This window comes from Cervus canadensis, chromosome 11 (assembly GCF_019320065.1).
Source record: "Cervus canadensis isolate Bull #8, Minnesota chromosome 11, ASM1932006v1, whole genome shotgun sequence".
In the NCBI taxonomy this organism is placed as follows: domain Eukaryota; kingdom Metazoa; phylum Chordata; class Mammalia; order Artiodactyla; family Cervidae; genus Cervus; species Cervus canadensis.
In genome coordinates this window covers 31,661,782-31,686,765 of record NC_057396.1, presented here as the reverse complement: position 1 = coordinate 31,686,765, position 24,984 = coordinate 31,661,782, and the positions used below count along the sequence as shown (strand labels likewise).

At 53.1% G+C, this 24,984-nt stretch overlaps 2 protein-coding genes across 2 annotated transcripts in view; both read left to right on the top strand.

Moving 5' to 3' along the window:
- The first annotated feature begins 1,370 nt into the window (after nucleotides 1–1,370).
- Nucleotides 1,371–4,056, top strand: MYOD1 (myogenic differentiation 1). Its single transcript, XM_043482699.1, has 3 exons — nucleotides 1,371–2,249; nucleotides 2,747–2,825; nucleotides 3,088–4,056. Exons 1-3 carry the CDS (start codon nucleotides 1,620–1,622, stop codon nucleotides 3,336–3,338), a joined length of 960 nt encoding a protein of 319 aa, XP_043338634.1. The 5' UTR covers nucleotides 1,371–1,619; the 3' UTR covers nucleotides 3,339–4,056.
- A 13,142-nt stretch (nucleotides 4,057–17,198) lies between these two features.
- Nucleotides 17,199–24,984, top strand: part of KCNC1 (potassium voltage-gated channel subfamily C member 1) — a 44,629-nt gene continuing 36,843 nt past the window's right edge. Inside the window, exon 1 of the mRNA XM_043482457.1 lies at nucleotides 17,199–17,775. Within this exon, the coding sequence (XP_043338392.1) occupies nucleotides 17,206–17,775 (570 nt within the window). The 5' untranslated portion in view covers nucleotides 17,199–17,205. The remainder of the gene's footprint in view (nucleotides 17,776–24,984) is intronic.

Here is a 24,984-nt window from a genome sequence, read left to right as displayed (position 1 = left end):
GAGCGGCTACCTCCTCCTTCTATTACTAGTCTCTCCTGTGGCCCTGGCTGGGGAGAAATGCCCTGAGGCCTTCACAGAAGCCTAGCCCTAAGACTGCCTTGGCCTCCGTGGGCTGCTGGGGCCTCAGTGCCCCAGCCGACAGCGGAGAAGGCCATAGGAAGCACACCTTCCGCTGTCCAGCTGGCGTCGACGACAGAAGCAAGCCCTCTTGTTAGTGTATCCTTGTACCTCGGACTGAGGGCTCCCACATCTTTGCTCTCTTTAGATTCTCACCACCACCGCAATCGCTCTGAGAGATCGCTATTGATATCCTCAGATTTACAAAGTGGGGAAACTGAGGTTCAGAAGGTGTGACTTCTACAAAATCACGCAGGGAACTGTGGGGTTCCGGTCATTGGTCAGCAAACTCCGCTCTCAAAGACTCCACCCTGAAGTCGGGTTCTCAGGCGGTCTCGGCGTTCTAAGCCTTTGCGCAATGAACTTTCCCTGCGCAGCACTGCGCGCGGTGGAGGCGAGCCCAGAGGAGACGGACGTTTTTTCCCCAGCAGAAGAGTCATCGCGTCCGAGACCCGCGCTGGACATCTCCCTGCGGAAACGCACAGGTTGAACTGGGCAGAAGTTTGCCTCCTTCCCTCCAGACTGGGACAGGACCTGAGTTTGGAGAGATTGGCAGGAAGCTTTAGTAGCGATCACCGACTCCTGTGTAGATGCGGCTGGGTTTCCAAGCGAGCAGAGAAAATGGGTCCGCGACCCTCTGAGTGAGTCCCTGAGGCAGGAGCTGACCAAGCGGCACGACCGCAACGTTCAATCTCAGGTTCCCCCACTGGGACTGGGTCTTATCTCCCGTTGCTCATTTTCCTGCCTCTGACTAGCGTTCTGCTCCCTCAATGTCTCAGCCTCTTGGGTTTACCGCTCACCGTCTCACCATCTCAGCTCTGAGTGTACCTCTGCCTTATTGCCGTGTGTCTCTTTCCAGATCTCTCCCGATTTGATTTCTACCCCTATCCTGCTCTGGATCCCCACAAATCAGTGGACTGAGGGGACCCCAAAGTCAGCCCGAAGGTAAGCGCGCGTTGCCAGCGTTTCCCGCGGAAACACGAGGAGTCCAGTGCTGGAGAAATTTGGAAAGACTGTGCCCGGGAGCCAAGTGCAGTTGCGTAGGGCTGCCAGCCTCTGCTGTCCTCCCCGCCTGGGGAGGGGCCCGAGCGCTCGCGCGCGGGTGTCAAGGGGTAGGGGGCTGGCCAGTCTCGGGCCCCTGCTGCCACCCTGGGGATCCCAAGCTCCTCCCCGCTCTGTTCCTATTGGCCTCGGGCGCCCCCGCCCCTAGCCGCTAGCTCGGGCTCGGGGGCCCTTAGGCTACTACGGGATAAATAGCCCTGGGAGCCTGGTGCGAAGGTAGGGGTGGGGAGGCCCCAGGGCGCTGCCGCGGCTCTCCTCGCCGTCCGTCCCTCAGGCGGGACAGGACCGGGGAGGGTGGGGAACAGCTGGTTATACATTCAGACCCTCAGTGCTTTGCTATCTCACTGCCGGGGCTCCAGAACCGCAGCAAGTTTCTGGCAACCCTTGCCGCTGCCGCTGAGGCTGGGCAAAGCCAGGACCGCGCCGCCCCGCGCTGGGATATGGAGCTGCTGTCGCCGCCGCTCCGCGACGTAGACTTGACGGGCCCCGACGGCTCTCTCTGCAACTTTGCAACAGCGGACGACTTCTATGATGACCCGTGTTTCGACTCCCCGGACCTGCGCTTCTTCGAGGACCTGGATCCGCGCCTCGTGCACGTGGGCGCGCTCCTGAAGCCTGAAGAACACTCGCACTTCCCAGCAGCCGCGCACCCGGCCCCGGGCGCGCGCGAGGACGAGCATGTGCGCGCGCCCAGCGGGCATCATCAGGCGGGCCGCTGTCTACTGTGGGCCTGCAAGGCGTGCAAACGCAAGACGACTAACGCCGACCGCCGCAAGGCTGCTACCATGCGCGAGCGGCGCCGCCTGAGCAAAGTCAACGAGGCCTTCGAGACGCTCAAACGCTGCACGTCTAGCAACCCAAACCAGCGGCTGCCCAAGGTGGAGATCCTGCGCAACGCCATCCGTTATATCGAAGGCCTGCAGGCGCTGCTTCGCGACCAGGAAGCCGCGCCCCCTGGCGCTGCCGCTGCCTTTTACGCGCCTGGCCCATTACCTCCCGGCCGCGGCGGCGAGCACTACAGCGGCGACTCGGACGCGTCCAGTCCGCGCTCCAACTGTTCCGACGGCATGGTAAGGCCAGGACCCTGGGCTAGAGAAGTGAGGGCAGCTCTTGGTATATCAGGAATGTATTTACCAGAGGGCGAGGAGCTGGCCCTCTGGTGGGAGGGTTGGGCGGGGAACCTTCCAGGGAGTGGACCCCCGGTGCCCCAGGCAGCTGTCACTGGGGTGGCCAAGGGCTCTGGTGATGCACAGGAAGGATACGATCCACCCGACTGGGGGCACTGTTAGAACACTGCTGCGCCGACACGAAGATCTGCTTTTTCTCCTCTTAACCCTATTGCCGAAATGCAGATTTGTGCTCCTGGGTGACTGTCTGGCCTCTCGTTGGCCCATGCTGCAGACAGCTCCTGCCCACTCTTGCTCCCCAACCCAGACAGATCCGGGCCCGGAACTCCTGTGGCTGAGATTTGAGGAGATGGGGAGTCGGGGAGGGGGCGGCTGCAGGGAGTGGAGCTCCCGCCCCGCGCAGTTCCCAGGCCTGACTCGGTCGCCCTTTCCGTTTGCAGATGGACTACAGCGGCCCCCCGAGTGGTGCCGGGCGGCGGAACTGCTACGACCGCACGTACTACAGCGAGGCGCCCAACGGTGCGTATTCGCGCCTCCTTCCCACATGCCCTTTGGAGCTAAGCTGGCTTCTCTTTATCTAGGACCTCCTTGCCCCCATCCTGGGCGATAGTACCGGGAATGAAATACTAAGCATGTAGTTCCCTCCTTTTTCATCCTGAAATTCCATGGGATCCTCACGAATTCTGGCCGGCCCTTAGTTTCCCCGTCTGCCCCAAAGCACTGAGCTCGGAGGTGGGAGACTTGTGCACCCCTGCATACTAACCTACCCCTCCCCGCGCAGAACCCCGGCCCGGGAAGAGCGCTGCGGTGTCGAGCCTCGACTGCCTGTCCAGCATCGTGGAGCGCATCTCCACCGAGAGCCCCGCCGCGCCCGCGCTTCTGCTGGCCGACGCGCCGCCGGAGTCGTCTCCCGGCCCGCAGGAGGCGGCCGCCGGGAGCGAGGTGGAGCGCGGCACCCCGGCCCCTTCCCCCGACACCGCCCCTCAGGGCCTCGCGGGCGCGAACCCCAACCCGATTTACCAGGTGCTCTGAGTGGTTGGGCGGCCGCATCGAGGGGGCGCCGCTGCCCATGGGCCCGAGGGATGGTGCCCCTAGGGTCCCTCGCGCCCAAAAGATTGCGCTTAAGTGCCAACCCCCCTCCTCCCAACAGCGCTTTAAAAGCGACCCTCCCGAGGCAGGAGAGGCAGGGGAACTGTTGTGTTTCCGCCTCCCGCATGCCAGGGCAAGGACAAGGTCCTTCCCCATCCCCCCCCCCCCCACTACCCCCACTCAGCGCTCTTCCCTGAGACCCGCTGTGGTGGCCGTTTGATGTTACTCCGTGGGCCGGAGCTGACCCTTGAGGAGCCGGGCCCTTCCTCTTTCTCGCCCCCTCCCCCATGGGGGGTGGGACCCACGCAGGCCTAAGCCCCGCCCCCAAGACCCCCGACCGCTTAAAAGGGCGTGCCCCTCCTTTCGGGAGCCCCCTGGGGACTTCAGCTGTTTCCCGCCGCTCCCTTCCCAAGTGTAACAAGTGTAACGGTAACCACTCCCAACCCCCACCCCCCACCCCCGGTTCAGGACCACTTTTTGTAATACTTTTGTAATCTATTCCTGTAAATAAGAGTTGCTTTGCCAGAGCAGGAGCCCCTCGGGCTGTATTTATCTCTGAGGCATGGTGTGCAGTGCGACAGGGACTTTGTATGTTTATACGGCAGGCAGGCGAGCCGCGGGCGCTCGCTCAGGTGTTCGAAATAAAGACGTTAATTTATACCGCGGTGGCTCCGGCTTTCGCTAGGGTTGGGGACTGGATTTTGACAGCGAGGGAAATCCGCAAACTGGGCCAGCTGTACCGCAGCGACCCCTGTAGGCGGCAAACGGACTGTAAGGGGGAAGCTTGGGGCCTGTGGGAGGGAGCGGTGTGTGTTTCCATTATGAGAGGAGGTTCTTCTGACCGTAACAGCACGTCACAGCACACAGATCAGTAGTTCTCATGTCAGGATGGATATTAGGGCGATCTGAGTAGTTAATAAAAGGTCCATGAGATTCTGATTTAAAGTATCTGCCCCCCAGATACCCCCAGCCAGGTACTGGTACTTTTCAAAACTACTCAGTTGATTGTAAAGTGCATACGGTTGAGAATCACGCCCCTCCAGACGCAAAGACTGAAGCCAGGTATGGTGTCCAGAAGAATCCCTGGAAAATTATGTCCCCCAGATGCCACTCGAAATCCTCATAGGTATGATAAATAAGGTGCTTACAGCATTATGAGGAAAAATGAAATGAGTGTGAAGGGGTACTTCCAGGCTCTCGGTGATAGGTGTAATCACGAAGGGGCGGCATGGAAGGCCAGGCAGGCACAGACACATCTACTGTAAGTAGCCCGGCACTTACAGCATCTTGGCTCCGTGGGATCTCATAAGAAGACACGAGTCTAAAGACTGCAGGGAGAGGGGAGTGTGCAAACCTGCATCGCCTCAGGTGGCATCAGTGCTGGTTTCAAGCTATAAACACCCTGAGAGCTGAGAAGGGGCTACTGATTTAGTCAGGGTGCTGGGGAGTGCTTCCTGGAGGAGGTGCCACTTGAACTGTGTCTTGAGAAACAAAAGAAGACGACACATGCACAATGACACAGACCTCCCCTCACACACACACACACAGGGGACACACAAACATACTCAGGGTACACACATACACAGGGAACGCACACACATAGAGGTACCTCTGGGAGCACACCCCGGATGGATGGCTTGGCAAAAGTTCAGCCCAACCCCAACCCCCAATTCACATACACTCGTCACCAGGACCTCAATGTCTCCTATAATCCCACTCCTACAAATGTTTTTTTCCCCTGAAAACCTTACAGGCCCACTTTCAAGGGCTCTTCTCACCCAGGAAGGGCAGGTGTGGAGAGCGCCTGGGGAATGCAGGCAAGACATATGGCAGAAGGAACAGCTAGGGTTCTGCTCTCTGCTCTAGGAGAGCCTCAGCTCTCCCCAGTGCAGGGCCCCTGGGGGGTCACCCAGGGCTCTTCACTGCTACTAATGATTCTCCACTTTTCATCTGGCTGCGACCCCAGATTTGCCTTGGGGTTCTTTACAGTCCCTTGAGACCTCTTGGGGCTCATTCATGGATTCATTCATTCAAAAGATGCCAGATCCCAGGCTGGGTGAAGACAGAGACTCATGGACACAGTTCTGACCTTGGGATGCACGCAGACATTTTGGGAGGCTGGATCTTTTAGCTGCTGGTTACATGGTGATGAATTAAGTGCTAGAATGGGGATGTATGTGGAGAGGAATGCAGTAGGAACAGAAGGTACGGACAGCAAGCAGACCCTAAGAAGAATCTTGAAGGAGTTGGCCAGGAAAGAGGAGCCAAAGAAGGATGCTCCAAGCTGAGGTTATAGCAAAGGCCAAAGACCCAGAGGTGACAAAAAGTAAACTATGCACAAGGGGCCAGAGGTGTGATGGGGAAAAGGCAGAGGCGGGGTCACAATGGACCTCAATTAGGCTTTATCCTGAAGGCCATAGGGAGCCATAAAGGAATCTAACCAGGGGAAGGATACAAAGAAATCTGTATTTTAGACAGACCAGTCTGAGCTGGAAGAATGGATAGGAGGGAACAAGACTTGAGACTTGTCAGGAGGCCACCAGGGTTGCTCAGAGGAGACATGGTGTGGCCTGAACTGGGATAGTGACTGGGGATGGGAGAGAAAGCACAGGAATAGAGACAGTGATGCCAGATAAAATGTAGGTGTTGACAGGACAACGGAGAAACTTGAGGGCAGAGTTCCTACCTTCACACAGCTTAAAGAGGGAAACAGCGGCTAGACAGAGACTCAAGTGATTTTAGAAATGGTGGTATACCATAAGGAGTAAAGGGAGGCTGCAGTGAGAGATGATGATGGGGTATGAGAGAGTAGTCCGGCAAATGGAGGAGGAGGCGGAGCTTCTGCACTAAGGAACCAGTAGCCTAGAGGGCTATGAGCTCCTGTATATACACAACGGCTCCAGTAGCCTATAGGGTTACTATAGCCTATAGAGAGCTAGTGTGCAATTTGAAAAGGGGGTCTCTTCTTTCCCGAGGACACTGTCCTGCACCAGGGTTCATGGCTAGGGACAGAGAGCAGGCAGGACTTCAGTCCTCACTCACCTCTGCGGCCAGGTACACTGAACTCTTCACAGAGCCTTGTGTCTGGAGGCCCCGAGGTAGGAGAGAAAAGGAGGAGCCAAGGGTGACTCTGGGCTCTGGTTTGCTTCAGGGTGGAAGCTGGTGCTGTTACAGAGATAGAGACCTCTGGAGAAGAAGCAGCAGGCATGGGGGCACACTTAGTCAAGGACACTTCGGTTACAAGTGACAGAAACCCAATTCAAACAAGGTTAAACCCTGCAGGGGATGTGTTGGAAGGACAAAGGGCCATTCACATAAGGGAGCAGGGCTGCAAGCACCACAGCACCCGTGGGCCTTGAGAGCTGGGACCGGAGCCCCTCTTGCTCTTTGACACGCTCCCTTCTTGCCTTCTCTCTCTCCTGGTCCATATTGGTTTTCTGCAGCGACTCAAGAGAGTTACCTCACCATTTAACTCCAGGTTGAAAATTCCCAGAAAAAAACTTCAACTAGATCAGCTTAAATCATGAGGCAGGATTTGAACCCAGGCAGAGAGGTTCCAAAGACTGCATGCTTAGCGGCCTGGCCCTTGAGCCTCTGTGGAGGAAGTAAGGAGAGAGGAAGAGAGTGTGTCAGGATGCAGGGGAGTAGCTAGATAGCAGCCACCAGAGTGGCTCAGACGGTAAAGAATCCGCCTGCCAATGCAGAAGACCTGGGTTCAATCCCCAGACTGGGAAGATCTACTGGAGGGGCCCATGGCAATCCACTGCAGTATTCTTGCTTGGAAAATCCCATGCACTGAGGAGCCTGGCAGGCTACAGTCCATGGGGTTGCAAAGTCAGACATGACTGAGTGACTAACACTTTCAGCTAGAGACTGAATCACCCCATGGATGATGGGGTTTGAGGTCCCCTCCTGACCTGTTCTTCATCTCAGTTCCCTGGGCAGAGCCAGAGGTGGGGGACATCTAGTTGAACCCCATTTGCAGTGTAGATAAAACATCCCTGTTCTTGGGGCCATTTTCACCTGGGCTGGATCTGAGGAGACACTGGGCCATGCTCTCCATAGAGACATGTGTGTGTCTCTACACACGTGTGCTCACGCAACAGCACACAAGTCCTCAGAACATACTGTCAAAGCTGGTGTACCTGGAAGCTAAGGACATTTAAGCTTTAGGTCCTGTCCCTGGCATGAAAAGCCCTAGAAATAGGTTCACATGGTTTAGTTGTTTTTCTTTTTTTTTTCTTCACATATTTCAAAGTAAAATATTTTAGGAAACTAGTTATGACCATTGTTTCTATTCTGACTTCCCCCCTCATGTTAGGTGGCATTTATGGGCATGTTGAGGTCCTCTCAAGAGGTATACATCTTATTTGGGTTTAATGGAATATATTTTAAGTAAATGAAATATAAAACAGAAGCAATAACGATGAACAATGAAATAAGTTATAGTGATTCTGACATTGAGAAGACAATTGTATCCCCAACATATATTTAGATCATACCAAATGTAGCTGTTGCCCTCGTAAGTTCAAGGCATTTTTCTTAATTTTGAACAGGCTGCATTCTTCATATTTAAACCTGTCTTTCTTATCAAAGTCCATCTGAGAACTCTTTTAGAATTAATAAGCCCTTTTACATGTGAAAATACTGTATATTTTGTTAGTGTAATTTAATTCCTTAAAATTTGAAATATATCTATAATCTATTGAATAATGATTAAATACAAATTTTTGCTTTCAGGTTCTTTGTTAGTATGCTTAAAGGTATGATTTTATTCTATCTTCATTAGAGGAATGATGATAAATTGAAATTCCATTGTTAAAAATTATTTTTAAAAAGGATGCTACTCCTGTAGCATTAAATTTCATTATCTTTAGCATAAAGAGAAAATGATTATTTTCCTGTGGAGATAGAGTGATACAGGCAGTGCTGTAAACATTATTCTCTAAAGTGTTATTCGGAGCCATGACTCACCATATATATATATATATTATATATATATATATTTAAAATATTTTTGATGTAGTATCCTAGGACAAATTATAAATGGAATTGTCTCTGACTAGCATTCGCTTAATTCTTAATTATGTAAAATAATACCAGTATGAAAAATGTACTGGCAGGTTTCCTTGGTGGTTCAGTGGTAAAGAACTCACCTGCCAATGCAGAATATGCAAGTTCCATCTCTGGGTCAGGAGGATACCCTGGAGAAGGAAATGGCAACCCACTCCCGTGTTCTTGCCTGGGAAATCCCATGGACAGAGGAACCTGGCAGGTGATAGTCCACAGGGTTACAAAAAGAGTCAAACATGATTTAGCAAGTAAACAACAACAAAAAGCAATTTATTAAAAGAGATAACTTTTGAACAGAATTATTGATAAGACTCTTGCATTGTTTGGTAATCTAATCAACAAAGAAGAGTGAATTATATGAACATATTGGAAAACAATTTAAGTTTTTTGCTGGTCTAACACAAAATAGTGACATCAACAAAGATAGAATAAAATTCATAATATGCCATTATAACAAGACCTTAGCATCAACAAAGTTTTAAATGAACATTACCAATTTAAAAGCATTTATAATTAATCACTGAAAACTCAAAATACCTTGAACTCCTATAGTCCATAGATGAGAGAAATTTGATGGAGCTTCTGCCAAATTTGACAATTTTAAAAGTATGTTTTAGATACACTTTTCAATAGATGTTTCCAATAGAGTGGTAAGCCTGAAAGAAATTTTCCTAAATTATCAATGATATCAAAACAAGTTTTGATCAACTGTGTTGAGGGAGAGATTGAATAAGCTCTCAATTATCTGTATAGAAAATGATATTATAGAACCACATGAAGAGGCAATTAAATAATATACAGCCTAATGTGGATGGAAAGGGGTGGGCAAGACTGAAAAAGGCAAAAAAAAAAAAAAAAAAAAATCCAGAAGAGGAAGGCAGAAAGGATGAGGAGATGAGAAGGAAGAGAAAGACCAAAATGGTGATGGTGATAATGATGGAAAAAAGTAAATTGGTTCTAACTCAAGTTTTTTCTCTCCTATAAAACGCTTAAATCCTTGGCACACAGCTCACTAGTATTAAGGGGGACGATGTGAGGCTGTGTAGTGTTTGTTTTTATTCCATACAGCGTCACTTTTGTATAGTTAACTTTTTTTTCCAGATAACATTTAATTGTGGGTATTAATTCATAAAGAACTTTCCCGGTAGAAGCAAAGAGCAAGTCCCAGCTGATGTCAATGGCCACATGTTTTCCAGGATGTCGGCCTGGCTGTGCCCCTGACCAGCTCTGAGACCTTGGGAATGTGGCTTCACCCTTTTGGACTTGGGCTCTCTCTCTGTGTAATGAATTAGTGAATTTAAAAGGTATGTTCCAGTTCTGAAACTAACTTAAAGCATTTCAGAGAAAGAAAAAGATAACACCCCCCACCACCACATCCCCCCCCCAAAAAAGAAAAAGAGGCTCAAGAAAAAGATAACAAAATAGGTCCTCTACAGATAAGGGAGCTGGCACCATGACAGATTCTTCTTAGCATAAGCAAACTATCTATAGCCTCCTGGTTTACTGATCCTTCCTTTACTTTTCACAATAAAAAAAAAATGGGATACAATTTACATATCACAAAATTCACATTGGTGAAGTGCTGAATTCAATGGTTTGTTCTATAGCCACAGCTTTGTGCAACCATCATCATTATCAAATTCCAAAATATTACTCCCCAAAGAAACCCATACCCCTTAGCAGTCACTCCCCACTCTCTCTCCTCGCCCCAGCCCGAGGCAACCACTCAGGTATTTTCTGTCCTTATGGATTTGCCTATTCTGGACATTTTATATGAATGGAACCACACACTAGGTGGCCTTTTATGTATGGCTTCCTTCACTTAGCATGTTTTCAAGGTTCATCCATAGTGTAGCAGCTTAAAAGTACTTCATTCCTTTTTATAGCTGAATAATATTCTACTGTGTGAATACATCATATTTTGTTTATCCATTCATCAAGTGATAGATATTTGGCTTGTCTTCATTTTTTTAGCTCTTATGAATAATGCTGCTACAAACAGTCACGTACCACTTATTGTGTAAACATATGGTTTTAATTCTCTTGGGTGTATACTTAAAAGTGAAATTATTGGGTATATCATAACTCTATGTTTAAATTTTTGAGAAACTATCAAAGTCTTCCCCAAAGCAGCTACACCATTTTACATTCCCATCAGCAATGTATGAGTGTTCCAATTTCTCTGCTTCCTCAATAAGCACTGTTACGGTCTTTTTATTCTAGTCGTCCAAGTGGGTGTGAACTGTATCTCATTGTGGTTTGATTTGCATTTCCTTAATGACTAACGAAGTTAGCATTTTTTATGTTCTTCTTGGCTATTTGTATATCTTCTTTGGAGAAATGTCTATTCAAATCTTATGTCCATTTTAAAATGAGGTCATTTGTCTTTTTATTATTGAGTTATGAGGGTTTTTATAACTAGACCCTTATCAGATGTATAGTCTAAAAATATTTTCTCTCATTTTATGGATTGTCTTTTCAATTTGTTAATATTGTTCTTTGAAGCACAAAAGTCTTTTTGGTTTTGGAGTCCAATTTATCTATATTTTCCTTTCACTGCTTGTATTTGAGGCATCATATCTAAGAAACCATGACCTAATCCAAGGAAGAATTTTATAGTTTTAGCTCTCACATTTTAGGTATTTGTTTAGTTTTAGTTGATTTTTCTAGATGATCTGAAGAGGGAATCCAACTTCATTCTTTTGCATGTGGGTAGCCAATTGTTCCAGTGCTATTCATTGAAAAGACTCTTATTTCTTCCATTGAATTGTCTTGGCACCGTTGGCAAAAATTAAATGACTATAAAATGTATGGGCTTATTTCTGGGCTCTCAATTCTATTCCATTGATCTGTGTATATACCCTTATGCCAATACCACACAGTCTGATTACTGTAGCTTCATAGTAAGTTTTGAAATGAGGAAGTGTGAGTTCTCCAACTTTGTTCTTCTTCAAGATTATCTTGGCTACTCTGGGTCCCATCCATTTCATGAATGTGTCTGAATAACCCAGTCCTGGTGGTATTTTCAGTAGCCACAAACCTTGCCCAATACACTATGGGAGGCTATAAAGTGGCATGTAAATTTAAAGCAGATTCATGTTGATGCACAGAAAAAAATAGTTATAAGGTAGGATGATGATTTTTTTTTCATTTTCAGCCATATTTGATGAAGCTTTAACACAACAAATGTGGTTTTGTTAACTGAACATGATTTGGTAATTGCAAAAAAAGTTGCAACTGTTTTCGTTGGCATTATGAATGCTTCCAAGTAAATACAGCATATTTAAAAGTATTATGTAGGTGTGTTAGAAAGTTAATAACAATATTAAGCTATTATTCTTCTGGATTTTTAAAAACGTTTTTAGTATTTGTTGGCTTTCTAAATTTTACATTTGGTCCTGATTTCTTTTCTAAGTCTCAATAAATATTCACTTTTGTACACAACTTTCTGTTCCTTTTTTTTTAATGTGACCCCACCCCCACTCCCCACCCTCACCCCCAACCCCCACCAAATGTCTAAACTTCAGGCCTCCCTGGTAGTTCAACTTGGAAAGAATCCAACTGCAATGCAGGAGACCCTGGCTTGATTTCTGGGTTGGGAAGATCCGCTGGAGAAGGGTAAGGCTACCCACTCCAGTATTCTGGCTTGGAGAATTCCATGGACTGTATAGTCTATGGGGTCGCAAAGAGTAGGACACTACTGAGTGACTTTCACTTTCTACTGACATCTAGTGGATAGAGGCCAGGAATGCTACTAAATCTCCTAGAAGAGCCCCATGACAAAGGATAATTTGATCCAAAATGTCAGTAGTGCAGAGATTGACAAACCCCACTCTAGCACTTCCTTGGAAGATTCTTTACCTTGGCCCTTTTCTAGACTTTGGCTGGACTAAGAGATCTGAGATCCACTCGCCCAGGGATCACAGGTAAAAAGCAACCGTACACCCCACCCCATTCCCAGCTTAGGCACCAGGTTCAGTTCTCAAGCTACAGATCTGACAGCCACCGTCACCAGTTTCCAACTATGGCACCTCTAGTTTCACCCTCCCCTGTCCATTGAGGGGAGGAGTTCTGATCTGCAGAAGAGATACAGGCTTATCTCCTCAAAGCCTGCTCTGTGCCCTGGTTAGGGTAGTTTTCAGATTTTGCCACAAGATGGCATCCCAACCCACCAGGAATGTGAAGGCTCTTGGCCTGGGAGAGAGCTTGTGGGATGGGCCAACCTGTATCAAGGCCTGCCGGGGGGGGTGGACTTGGGCCAGTTCCAGAGCCTAGCAGGACCAGATCTAAGGCCTGCAAGTGCCAGGTGTGAGAACACAGGCCAAACTTGGCTTCAGGACTCCCTTCACCTCTTTCTAGCCCATATCCTGCCTTAGCTCATTCTTCATCACTCCCATCAACCCCCTCCTCCAGCCTCAACAAGAGAAATGACAGAGCTGAGGTGTTATGATATAGGGCTTATTGTTATTCATCAATAAAGAAACTGACACAGAGAAGTTGAGTAATTTGCCCGAGGTCATAGCTAGTCAATGGCGGAGCTAGGATTTGAACGCAGGTAATTTGGCTCCAAAGTTTATGCTCTTGACCACTGAGTAACATCACCCCACTGTTAGTTCACTGTACCCCGAGCCCTGCCTGTATACTTTTTAGTATCAGCCACTGATACCAAAGACACTCTGCATAGCACCAGTGATTCCTCTGCAAGGGAGGGAGCAAATGTCTATGAGTAAGAGGGACAGCTCAAAAAGTGGTGGGGTTCTCATCTGGGCGGAGGGTCTGTGGTTAGTCTTGTGGGTAAGAGGCTAAGGCTCTGTTCAGTGGTTCCCCCTCCCAACCCCCATTTCTCTGGAGTTATTTCCCTTCCCCCCTCCCCCATGATGCCCTCTTGGTTTTTCAGGGCTTTATGCAAATGCCAGCCTTCTCACAGTGTGAAGAGGAAGTGAGAGAAGGAACTTTTATGTCCCTGCTTAGGATAGAGAAGGGGGGAATCCTTTGGGGCCGCGGAGTGCCATCAAGGATGAAGGTGGGACAGCATGGGGCACCTCATGGGCAGCTACTCTCTCCCACCTGGGAGGCTCCTCTCTCTGAGCCAGCTCTGCTTACCTTGTAGGGGATTTTAGGCGCAATGGATACACTTTCACACTCCCCCTCCCTCCAGCCCTGTCCTGCCTCTTTTTTCTAGCCCTATAGAGCCAGGCCTGACCAGGGTTTCTTCCAGCTTCCCTCTTCTAAGCACCCTTTGCCTCTCTCTGCCTTTCCCTCTGCTTCTGCCCACCCCCTGGGGCGTGCTTTAGTTGCCCATTATGGTTCACCATGGGGTAGAAGCCTGAGGTGGAGTCTGCACTGACTTCCCAAGAAAACCTGGGTGGGTTTCCCCTTGACTCAGCCCTGGTTTAGGGCTCCAGACTCCTATGGCCTCTCACACGAGGATTCTAGGATCCCAGCCCCTCTCCTGGCCTTTCTCAAATCATCCAGCCCTTAACGAGCAGCGACTGTGGCTCTGTGCACTGTGGAGAGAGGCAAGCAAGAAGGAGCCCTGGTGGAGCTGAGAGTTCTTTTTCTGAGGACGTGAAGTAAGCTACAGTGAAGGCTAAGGAGCCACACTCTGATGCATGTGGTCCTGCAGGAGAGGGAAGAGGTGGAGTCCTGTGCCGCCTGGTTGGCAGAATCACTCTGTATCCATCTTTTTCTGTTCCTTCTGGGGACTCTGTTTCTCCATTTTATCACCTCCTTGGATTGAGGCAGAACTTTCTGAGAGAACTATGTCCTGGGAATCTGAATTTGGGCCAACCTGGGCTGCACCAGGTCCCGCCTCCTCTTGGGTAGGGGGTGGGATTCACATTGATCAGGAGAGGAGGACACTGAAAAGCATTCTCACTTTCGTATTACTCGGAAGTCTTTGTATTGAAGGGGAAACATCTTCCCTTTAGAAGAAGAATACAAATCAATCTCTGGAGGGAGGAAGTGCCATCCTGGCCCTGGACTCCAGCTCTCTCTGAGCCTCTGCCCATCTCTGCCCTTGTTTCTGCCATAACTCTGCCTCTCTCTCTGTCTCTCAGTTGTCCTTCCATGACCCTGCATCCCTTGCTCTGCCCCTTGCTCCTCTCCAACCCTCTCCGTTCCTCCAGACCTTTGCCCCAGCACACACAGCTTTCGCTGGAGCTGGGCTGGGATTCCCCTGGCATGTGAGGACAGAGATGCCTGCAGCACAGCTTCGTCCCCAGGTCCACAACCAGGTCTGTGGGTCAGTGTAGAGGGACAGCTGTCTGCACAGTGAGCAAGTGCCGACAGGTAAGTAAGAGCCTCGTGTCTTCTTAATTAAATCGTCCTCTGCCCAGGCAGCCTTGTGTTCGATTGGGCTGGGCTGGATCAATAAGTCTCTTTCCCAACGCAGCCACCCCTGGAGTTGGGCCTGACCTCCCCAGCCCTGTCCTGGCCCACCTGCCCACTTCCCTGACAGCCTGGAGCCCCTGGAGTGGCTTGTGCCTCTCTGCCTGGGACCAAGCCTGGAACAAGTGAGGCATGAAGGGGTGATGGCTTCATTGAGTAAACTGAGGGTCTGCCAGCAAACATGGGCTGAGAAGGCTTCGGGGCCCAAACTGCAGCTCCCACCCCAGCATCAACGGTGAAACCCAGAATCACCGCAGGGGAGCTGCTCCTATATAGCTCCCAGATATCGCATCAGCGTCCCCTCCAGTGCAGCTGAAACCCAGCGAGAAAGGCGGCCTGTCAATGTTCAGGACCACTAGAAGGAGTTGCTTCTTCTCACCTCTAAGAACAGAATCCCCACTAAGGATCCTGGGCTAGTGTGGGAGGATCAGTGAGCTGGGATCAATATGCACAGCATGAGGCACTCGTGGGAGACTAGGGTCAGCCTGGAGTTAAGAAGGGCCCAGGGTCAGAAAAGGGTCGAAAGGGGCTAATAGGGGTCCAGGATTATCAGGTTGTTAGTAGATGGCTTAGAGGACAACACAACCTAGTGGAGGTGTGTGTAGTGCATAGGGGAGCGCAGAAAGTGTTATTTTGGAATCCATGCAATAGGGTACCTATGAAAGCGACATGGGGACTCCAGGTTCCCTGGAAAGGTCGATATTAAAGAATTGCTTGGAGCCATCCGGATCGAGGTGTCTCTGATAGCGGTCAAGGGTGTCTCATTTCACTAGGGAATCAGACAGTCCCTAGTTGGGAAAGATAAAGGCGGGTACCAAACCGCCTTCTCACCTCAGTCTGACCCAGGGGCGCGGGTCGAGACGTCTGCCAGATCCCCCACCCACTGAGTGGCGCTCCCCAGGGCGGAGCGTTGGCGGGTTCCTCTCCGCCCCCCTCCCCGGGAGCCGCAGGATGGGTGCCCGGCTGGCGCCCCCAGCGCCGGGGTTGAAGGAGGCTGGGCTCGGCTCCGGGCTGGGAGAGGGGCGCGGAATCAGGGCTTTTTAGGACCCAGCGCGGCGCCTCCCTCCGGGGGCGAGTGCGGCTGCGCGCGCCGTGTGCCCGTGTCCGGAGAGCGGCGGGCTGGACGCGGACCGCGCGAGCGAGCAAGCGAGCCAGCTAAGCCCAGCAGCAGCCCCGGCAGCAGCAGCGTCGCGGGCGGCGGCGGCGGCCGCTCCGCGCCTCGCCTCCCCGGCCTCACCAGCCTTGCCTCGCCGCGCCCAGACCCGCCACCCTCGCCTCCCCGGCCCGACCGCCGCAGCCCCCTCGCCTCGGTCGACAGCGCCAACCGCCTGCCCGAAGCAGGGCGCAGAGCGCAGGGCGCAGAGGCACCGGAATCAGTGCCCGCCGGCCCCGCAGACGGAGCCCAGTCGGGAGACCCCTAGCCCGGCCCCGCGCAGCTCCGCCAACAGTCCGGGAGCTGTCCCTTCAGCACCGCCGCCGGAGCCGGAGCCGGAGCCCGAGTCGGAGCGCAATCCAGAGGAGAGCCCCAGATCCAGCCGGAGCGCACGGAGCGCAGCGCTCCGCGGCAGCAGCACCGAACAGCACCCCTGGTGCCCCTGCCCAGGGGGCCCGCCATCTCCTCCGAGAGGCGGGGAGAAGGAGCGAGGAGGGCGGGCGAGCGGACAGGCGCGCCTGCCGCCGGGGGGAGCAGGCAGCCAGGCAAGGAGAGGGAGGGGGCCGGAGTCCGCCCTGCGCCCCGAGCTGCAGCCGGGCCACGCAGGGAGGAAGGCAGCGGGCATCCATCTCCCCCGCGCCGAGAGCGCGCTGCGACGACCACCTCACAGCAGAGCGCGAGTTTCCCGGCTTCCTCTCGTCCTTTCCCCTCCCCCTTCCAGGAGCTGATCTATGTCCGGCCCTGGAAGCAGCTGACCTTCCCCCCGATAGCTTTGTGTCGATTTCTCTATCTTCCCGCTGAGATGGGGACGGGAGCCCGGCCCCCCCACCCTCTTTGCCCTCCTCCCGGGGCTCGCCGCTGAGCGCCGCCTGCCCCCCCACCCACCCCTTCCCTCTCTCCCTCCATCCCTTCTTTCCTCCTCTGCCTCCTCCGCAGCCGGACTAGCTCCCTCCCACATCTGGCTCCCGGAGACCCTGGGGATCCCGCGCACACTCCCTTGGACCAGCACCCGACAGAAAGCGCCCTGAAGGGCTTAGGTTGCTCTCGGAGTAGCCGGAACCGCGGTCCTCTGTCCCCCCGACGGCTGGGGGGAGGGGGGAGGAGGCCGCGCGCCCCCCTCCCCGGCGCCAACTCCCCCTGGCGGCCGCTCCCATGGGTGTCCCTGGGCCGCGCCATGCCTAAGGAGGCGCCGCGATGGGCCAAGGGGACGAAAGCGAGCGCATCGTGATCAACGTGGGCGGCACGCGCCACCAGACGTACCGCTCGACGCTGCGCACGCTGCCCGGCACGCGGCTCGCCTGGCTGGCGGAGCCCGACGCCCACAGCCACTTCGACTATGACCCGCGCGCAGACGAGTTCTTTTTCGACCGCCACCCCGGCGTCTTCGCGCACATCCTGAACTACTACCGCACGGGCAAGCTGCACTGCCCGGCCGACGTGTGCGGGCCACTCTACGAGGAGGAGCTGGCCTTCTGGGGCATCGACGAGACCGACGTGGAGCCCTGCTGCTGGATGACTTACCGCCAACACCGCGACGCCGAGGAGGCGCTGGACAGCTTCGGCGGCGCGCCCCTGGACAACAGCGCGGACGACGCGGACGCCGACGGCCCCGGCGACTCAGGCGACGGCGAGGACGAGTTGGAGATGACCAAGCGCCTGGCGCTCAGCGACTCCCCAGACGGACGGCCTGGCGGCTTCTGGCGCCGCTGGCAGCCGCGCATCTGGGCCCTCTTCGAGGACCCCTACTCATCCCGCTACGCGAGGGTAAGTGACAACTTACTCATGAGAAGAGTGGGGCGGGGAAGGCAGCGGGCAGGGTTGGATCCGAAAACTGGTGCCCGGGGAGTCAAAGCAGAAAGGAGGGTGTTTGTGCGCCTGTGTCAGAGACAGTGACTCTCCTCAAGGGTGGCTAGCTTTGTACATATGTAAAGGTCTGTGTATTTCTGAATTTAGTCTGTATAAGTGAGTGTGAATGGGTGTGTTTGTGTGCGTGAGTTGATAGTGTGCGCATATTTGTGTAAGTGTATATTTGGGTGGGTAAGGTGTGTGGTGAGAATGAGTGAGCATGTGTGTATGAGTGTGCAGGCGTGCCTGTGCATGCACACTGCCATCTCTGCAGGTGTGCAGGGTGAAGCTCTGAACTGTCCTTTAGATTTTGGTGTGGGGAGGGAAGCAGGAGTCCTTCCTCTCTCCCAGGTTAAGGGGCATGTGGGACCAGCCAGGGCCCACAGAAGAGGGCTTGAGACCTGATCTGCTGCCTGAGATGGACCACCCCACCCTGGGGAGCAGCCTCAGGACCATCCCAGGGAGATGGTCAAGGGGCAGTCTTTTTTTTTTTTTTAAAGGGGCAGTCTTTATGGCTAATTAACTGATAGATGTGGTGGGGGAGGGGGGGAGGGTGTGATCCCTCTGAGACCTGTTCCTGGAAACAGAGCCTGCCTTTCTTCCTTGTCAAAAGGAGAGAGGGCTGAAGGGGACCTCTGGGCTTCTGCCTGTGCTTCCTCTAGGACCTGTTGGGACAGAAAGGGGGTCTATAGGCCTGTGAGAAGGAGGTGTGTCTTCATCAGCCACTCCCCTTTAATGACAGAAGCTTGTTGCCAGGGAGAAAGGGCACCCTGCTGCCCACCTTGGCCCATCATATGGCTCCTCCGATCAGTTCCCTCAAATGTAAAGTGAGAGAGGGGATCTGGTGAATTCTAAAGGTCTTTGCTGCTTAACTGAGCCCTAAAGGGAAACGGGGTAGCAGCTACCTACCCTGGAAGAAACCCCTCTTGCCTTTGCTAGGTTCTGCCCTCAGATACCTGAACAGAGGGGAAGGGTCAGAGCTGGGAATTTAAAGCAGAGTCCCTCCCCCAAGTGTGAGCCATCCCCTAATCCTCTCCCAGGCAAGACATTACCTGCAGTGCCCCATCTCCTTTACTGCTCCACACCCCTTCCCTCCTGCCGTCCGGAGCCCAGGGAGGGAGGTTCGGGCAGGGGAGGGAGCAGGAGTGCCTGCTCGGCTGACCAGTGGGGAGAAGGGACCCAGGGGCACTGAAGCGTCCACAGCAGGAAAAGGCTGCGTTTAGGCACAGGCCTGATGGATGTGTTACTGAAATAAAATACTCAGTGTTTTAGCATCTGAGGGAGAGGGCAACAGGTCTTATATATTAAATCCTAGATCAGCGTTTGGGGCGGGCAGGGGGTGTGTGGAGGTGCAGTAATAGAGACAGAGTTAAACCCTCTGTTTTGAAAAGCCTGCCCAAGGTCACCCAGCGAGTTAGAGGCCATGGTGTACTGGGACCCAAGTCTCCTGGGACCCTGTCCTCCACTCAGCTGGCCACCAGCTCCCTGCCATCTCCAGAGGAGACTGGGATCCTCAGAGGTCTCCCCGCTCCCCTCTCCTGACAGAGGCCACCATAGCCAGGGGATTATGTAACTGGAGGCTGTAGCTGAGCTGTGAGGAGGGGCAGGAGAAAGGGGACTGGGAGGTTGAACTGGTGCATATGGGGGCAGGGGGCAGAAGGAGCAGAGTCCTAGGTTAAAGCAGCTGCCCATTAGCCTGCATTTGACCTTGGGAAGCATCTTACTACCACCCCACCATCCCCTTGGCCCCAGAAGCAAAGAGTAGGCCCAACTTCCATATGGTCCTCTCCACCTCCTGGCGCCCTAGCAAGAGGCTGCGTCCCCCCACCCCACTCCTGGGGTCAGCTTTAGGGCTCTGACCCTAGCCCCTGAAATTTCAGGATAGGCAGGGGTCACGTGGGACATATTCTAGCCCCCTGCCCTGTCCATCTCCTCCCACTGGCCATTCCCCCATGCAGATACATGAGTTGGCTAAAGAGGGTCATGAATCTTACAGAATCTTACAGAAAAGTCCTGGTTCTCTCCAGTGTCCACTGAAGAGCAGACTCTGAGGGAAAAGTTGAGCAGTGGTTGGGGGTGGGGGGTGGGGGGATGCTTAGAAGGTGCCCCCCTCAGCCTGTCTGTGGGACATTCTCTCCCCAGTGGCCACAGAGAGTTGTTCCAGCTCCCTTGGGTGACAGCTGAGGACACTGGGGCCTGCCCAAGGGCACACAGGAAGTGAGGGCAGAGCCTGGATTAGAACCCAGGCTTCCCGCTGCACGCCCGGCTGGCCTAGCTGCATTGCGCTGCCTCTCTGCGGCTCATCTGCGCAGAGCCCAGCCGGCTGCCCGCCCGCCCTCTCTCCCTCCTCCATCTCGGCTCCTCCGCCGCCGCCGTCACCTTTGTTCACCCCTCCCCCTCGCGGGCCCCAGGCTGCCTCAGATTTCGAGGCCGGGATTTAAATGTTTATTCGGGATTCCAGACCAGAATCTTGTGTGTGACATTGTAGGTGTGTGTGAAAGACAAGCTGTATGTGTGAGAATCTGTGTAAGAGAGATTCTGTGTGGGTGTGAGAGGTTCTTCATGTGTGTGTGTGTGTGAGAGAGAGAGAGAGAAAGGCCACATGAGAATAAAAGCATGTGTGAGTGAGACTCTGGGGGTGGGTGGGTGTGTGTGTTGAGATTGACTACGTGAGAGAAATTCTGTGTTTCTGTATCAGAGTAATCCCGTGTGAATGTGAAAAAGACAGATTCTGTGGGTTTTGAGAGATGGACTTCGTGTGTGAGAGTGAGACTGTGTGGGAGAGAGTGCGTATATAAGAGAGAGAGGGGACTGTATGTGTCAGAGAGATGCTCTGTGCATGTGAGAGAGAGAGAAGGATTCTTGGGGAGAGTGTGAGAGACTTGAGGTGAGTGTATTTCTGTGCATGGCGGGTGGGACACTGGGAAGCTCTGCATGTAAGCCTGCATGCACGAGACCATCTGTGTGTCAGGCTGTGTGGGCTGGGAGCTCCATGTGTGACAGAGACCCTGTGTGTATGTGAGGCGAGTGTGAGGCAGGAGCTGTGTGCGGGAACCTGGTGTCAGTGTGGCTGTGTGGACTTGTATGTGAGAGAGGCTTTTGGTTACCTCTGTGTGTGTATGCCTTGAGGGAGGTGAAACTCAGACCCGCTTGCTGCCTGCTGCCTTCATCTCCTGGGACTTCTGAGCCACCTTAGTGAGTGGTTTTGCCCCCTGTTTCCCATCCTCAGTGGAAATACTGCTCTAGCCCAGGCCAGTTGGTTGTTGGTGAACAGTGAGGCCACCCCACTGCAGGCCTTAGTGGTGGCCCTGGGAGATAGGGGCTAACTGGGGGGGGTGGGAGGCTCCATCTGAGCTCCTTGGAGGTGATGGTGCTAGCTGGAGCTGCTGGTTCGCTGGCCCCTCTCTCCTACTGGTTCCTGGGTTCCCAGGCTGAGGGAGTGAGGGGTAGGGAGGTGAGCTGGGGCAGGATGAGCCCAACTTGTCTTCTGGGGTGAGGGGTCATGCCCCAGACACACACGAGCAAAAGATGACGATGACACTTTGTGGTAAGGGCCGTGAAGGGGCTTCCCGGGACTGTGAGACTAAGAACTATCCCGGAGGAGGTAACTTGGGGACGGACTTTGAGGGGCAAGTAGGAATTAGATGGAAGGATGGCAGGGGATGGCAGTGCTGGCATGCAAAACTGTGGAGGTGTGGGAGCAGGCAGGGTCGTGTGGGAGCAGCCTGGGGCAGCCCAGCTTTGAAAACTGCCCTCCTCTTTTCCCTGGGGGCCAGAACAGGTCTGAGGCTCTTGGCTTTTATCTTTGATGTTCATGTTGTCATCAGGATAATTGTTTGGTGTCAGGTCACACATCACCAATGGTGTGCCCTGTGCTACAGGCCAGAGAGTGTCCTGTGTGTGTGTGGGGGGGGGGGGCGGAGCATCTGTGCCCCAAAGTCACTTGACTTTCTAATGAAATGCCAGTGACCCCAAGCTTGGGAAGCCCCACCTCCATCCACCCCACTGCCCAGCTCTCCTCTGATGCCAGGTCTGTCTCCCTTCCTTGTCCCCACCTGTTCGGGACCTGACGTAGTCCTCCTGATGTGGTCCTCCTCTCCCCCAACTCCCTGGGGAGGATCGTCACCTGGCAGCTGGGATGAATTGCCCAGCCAGAGACTTCAGTCCTCCCTTGGGTCCCAGCTGACACTGGGCTCTTGGCTTGGCATATGGAGGGACTGGGGACAGGGATGCTAATAGGGACTTCCTGGGCAGCTCGCTCCCACCTCAGAGTGCACTGCCCCAGGTCAGGGCCCCACTTTGAGTCATGGGAACACGTGAAGAAGACCCATGAGCAGGGCAGAAGGGCTTGGTGTGTTCCCCTCTGGCCACCCCAGGCACTCCTCACCATGGTGTGTCCCCCATTCGGTGATTTTCACCTTCCCACGATGCTTTGACAAGTGTCCATGTGTCTTTGAGTGGTACTGCAGCCCCTCCTGCTCCAGCTCCCCAACCAGCAATGTAAGTCACAAACCGAGAGTCTTCCAGTCAGTTTCTCAGCCTCTTCACCCCTAAAATGGGCGCGTAGTGAAAGAACCTGTCCCAGAGGGTTGATGGAAAGAATAACTGAGTTATCTACATGTTGGTGGAAAGCCCCAAGTCACAGGGCCTTGCATGCAGTAAGTGCTCAATAAATGTTGGCTTCTGTTATTAAACTCCTCTTGGTTGGATTAGCATTTTACTCCATGACTCTCTCTAGACTCCACCCTTTGCCCTCTGTCTCCATGCCCACTATCCAGGTTACCAGCCACCTTTGTGTCCCTCAGGCCCACCCTCCTGCAGCTTCCTGACTCCTGTCCTGCCTCCAGCCCCTGGCCCTTCCATGTCGTCCTCCACTTGTAAGTCACAGAGATCTCTTCAACTCACAAATCTGTCAGCTCATAGCCTTGCCTGCTTAAAACCCTTCGGTGCTTCCCCAGCCCATTCTGTGGCCCCTCGGGCCCTGCCTGTCTCTCTAGGCTCCTCTGGCCTGGCTCTCTCTATTACATCAGATGAGCTTCATTCATCCTGGCCGCAATTCAGTTTCTTGCACGTGCCAGGTCTCCCTGCCTCACGGCCTTTGCATGTACTGTTCCCTCTGGAGTACTCTTTCCTCCTGAGTTGCCCCTTTTTATCCTTGACACCCCTCCTCAAACCTCAGTCCCCTGGCAATGCTTTTCTGGACCCCACAGGCTGGGTCTAGGACCAGAGTCCTTCTCTTCAGAGTAGCAATCTAGTGTGTAATAAAATGCTCATTAGCAGTCTTGCTTGATTCCAATCTGTCTCCCGCTCCAGAATCTAAGCTTCTTACATACTCAGTTTAATAGGAACTGTTATTGAAACAGATGAGGAAGTCGAGGCCCGGAGAGGCGTGCTTTATCCAAGGTCACATGTGAACAAGTTAGGGGAGTGGTTTGGAAACTCAGGTCTCCAACTCCTGGTTCCGGGGTTGGGAGCTCTGTCCACCTTACGACACCTCAGTGAGAGTCTGGGGCACTCCGGGGGCAGGAGTCTGTGCTCCCTAACTCTGGGCAGTCTAGAATGTGCCAGAGCTTTAGAGGAGACTGGCCTGAGCCTCCAAAGAGGGAAGTATGTTGTCTCAAAGGCAGGGGAAGGGGGCTGGTGGGGGCTCGTTCCAGGGCCCACTGCCTGGACCAGGGATCTCGGGGCCTCCCAAGACAGCTGAATATAGTGCTATAACTATTCTGAGCAGTCCCATGACCAATGTATTCACTCTGGACCAAAAGGTCAGGGCCTCAAGCTGCTGCCTCCCATGGGCCCTGGGCCCGCCTGGCCACACCCTGGGCGCAGGATCCAGGGAAAGGGGAACCTAAGAGGCTCCAGGAACAGTTAGATGCCCAGTTCTAGTGCCAGGGAACCAACTGGGGGGAGGGACCACCTTTCACATGCACAGGACTGTTGGGTGCTCCCAGGCCACCTCTAGCCACTGCCCTTATCCGGCAGAGGAAAATCAGGCTCAGAGCGGGGAAGACACTTGCCTAAGACCACACAGACCATCAACGAGGCTCCAACTCCACCTCAAGTCTCTTGGCCTAGGGCCTGGCCATTGTATTTCTTTGCTCTCTCAGTTTTAAGAGACTGTTAAATTCCACCTGGGCAGCAGTTAGCTGCCCTCCTTCCTCCCCTCCCCACTCCCCTCCCAGGGTGCAGTACAGCTGGTAGAGACCTCTCTTAGCCAGTCAACCCAGACTTGGCCCAGATCCTGTATTCATCCCCCAGGCAGGATTTTCCAGAAGCCCCTTTCTTGAGTCACCATACTAATGGCTACTGTTTACTACCCAGGTGGTGTTAGTGGTAAAGAACTCTCCTACCAATGCAGGAAATTTAAGAGACTCGAGTTCAATCCCTGGGTTGGGAAGATCTCCTAGAGCAGGAAATGGCAATCCACTCCTGTATTCTTGCCTGGAGAATGCCATGCACAGAGGAGCCTGGCAGGCTACAGTCCATAGCGTCGCACAGAGTCGGACACAACTGAAGTGACTTAGCATACACGCACGGTATTTACTAAAGCACTTACTTTGTATCAGAGCCTTAAGGATTTGATTTATGTAGTCTCATTCAATTGTCATACGGACACCCATGGAGCTGTACCGTTATTATCACACCAATGTCCCAGATGAGGCTGTTGCAGCTCAGAGAGGTTAAGTAACCTTTCCAAGGTCATTGTAGACCCTGAGTAGTGGACCAGCATTTGGCTGTGGGACCACCTGACCCCAGAGCTCCATCCATAACCACTATTCAGTACCGCCTCTTGTCGCTATTCCAGAGTACTAGGGGCTGTGGCTGGCTGTGGCCCAGGCTTGGGTTTCCTTCTGGTTCCCTTCCTCTTTCAGCAAACACTCTTTCCCAGAAACCTGTTTGGGAATCCTGCTCTGCAGTTCTGGCCCCTGAACCATGGCAGGTGAGGGTCCAGTCTGGTGGGGTCAGATGGTGTGCTGGCAGCCCCCAAGAAGAGGCTTTTCAGAAGGTGCCTCTCCTGCCCCTGCCAACTGTGCAGGCCCCGGGAAAGGGCTGAGGGGCTTGGGAGGATCAGAAGTTATCCTGCGAGAGGTGACACCTGGTGAGCATGCTGGCTCCTCCTCAGCTCTG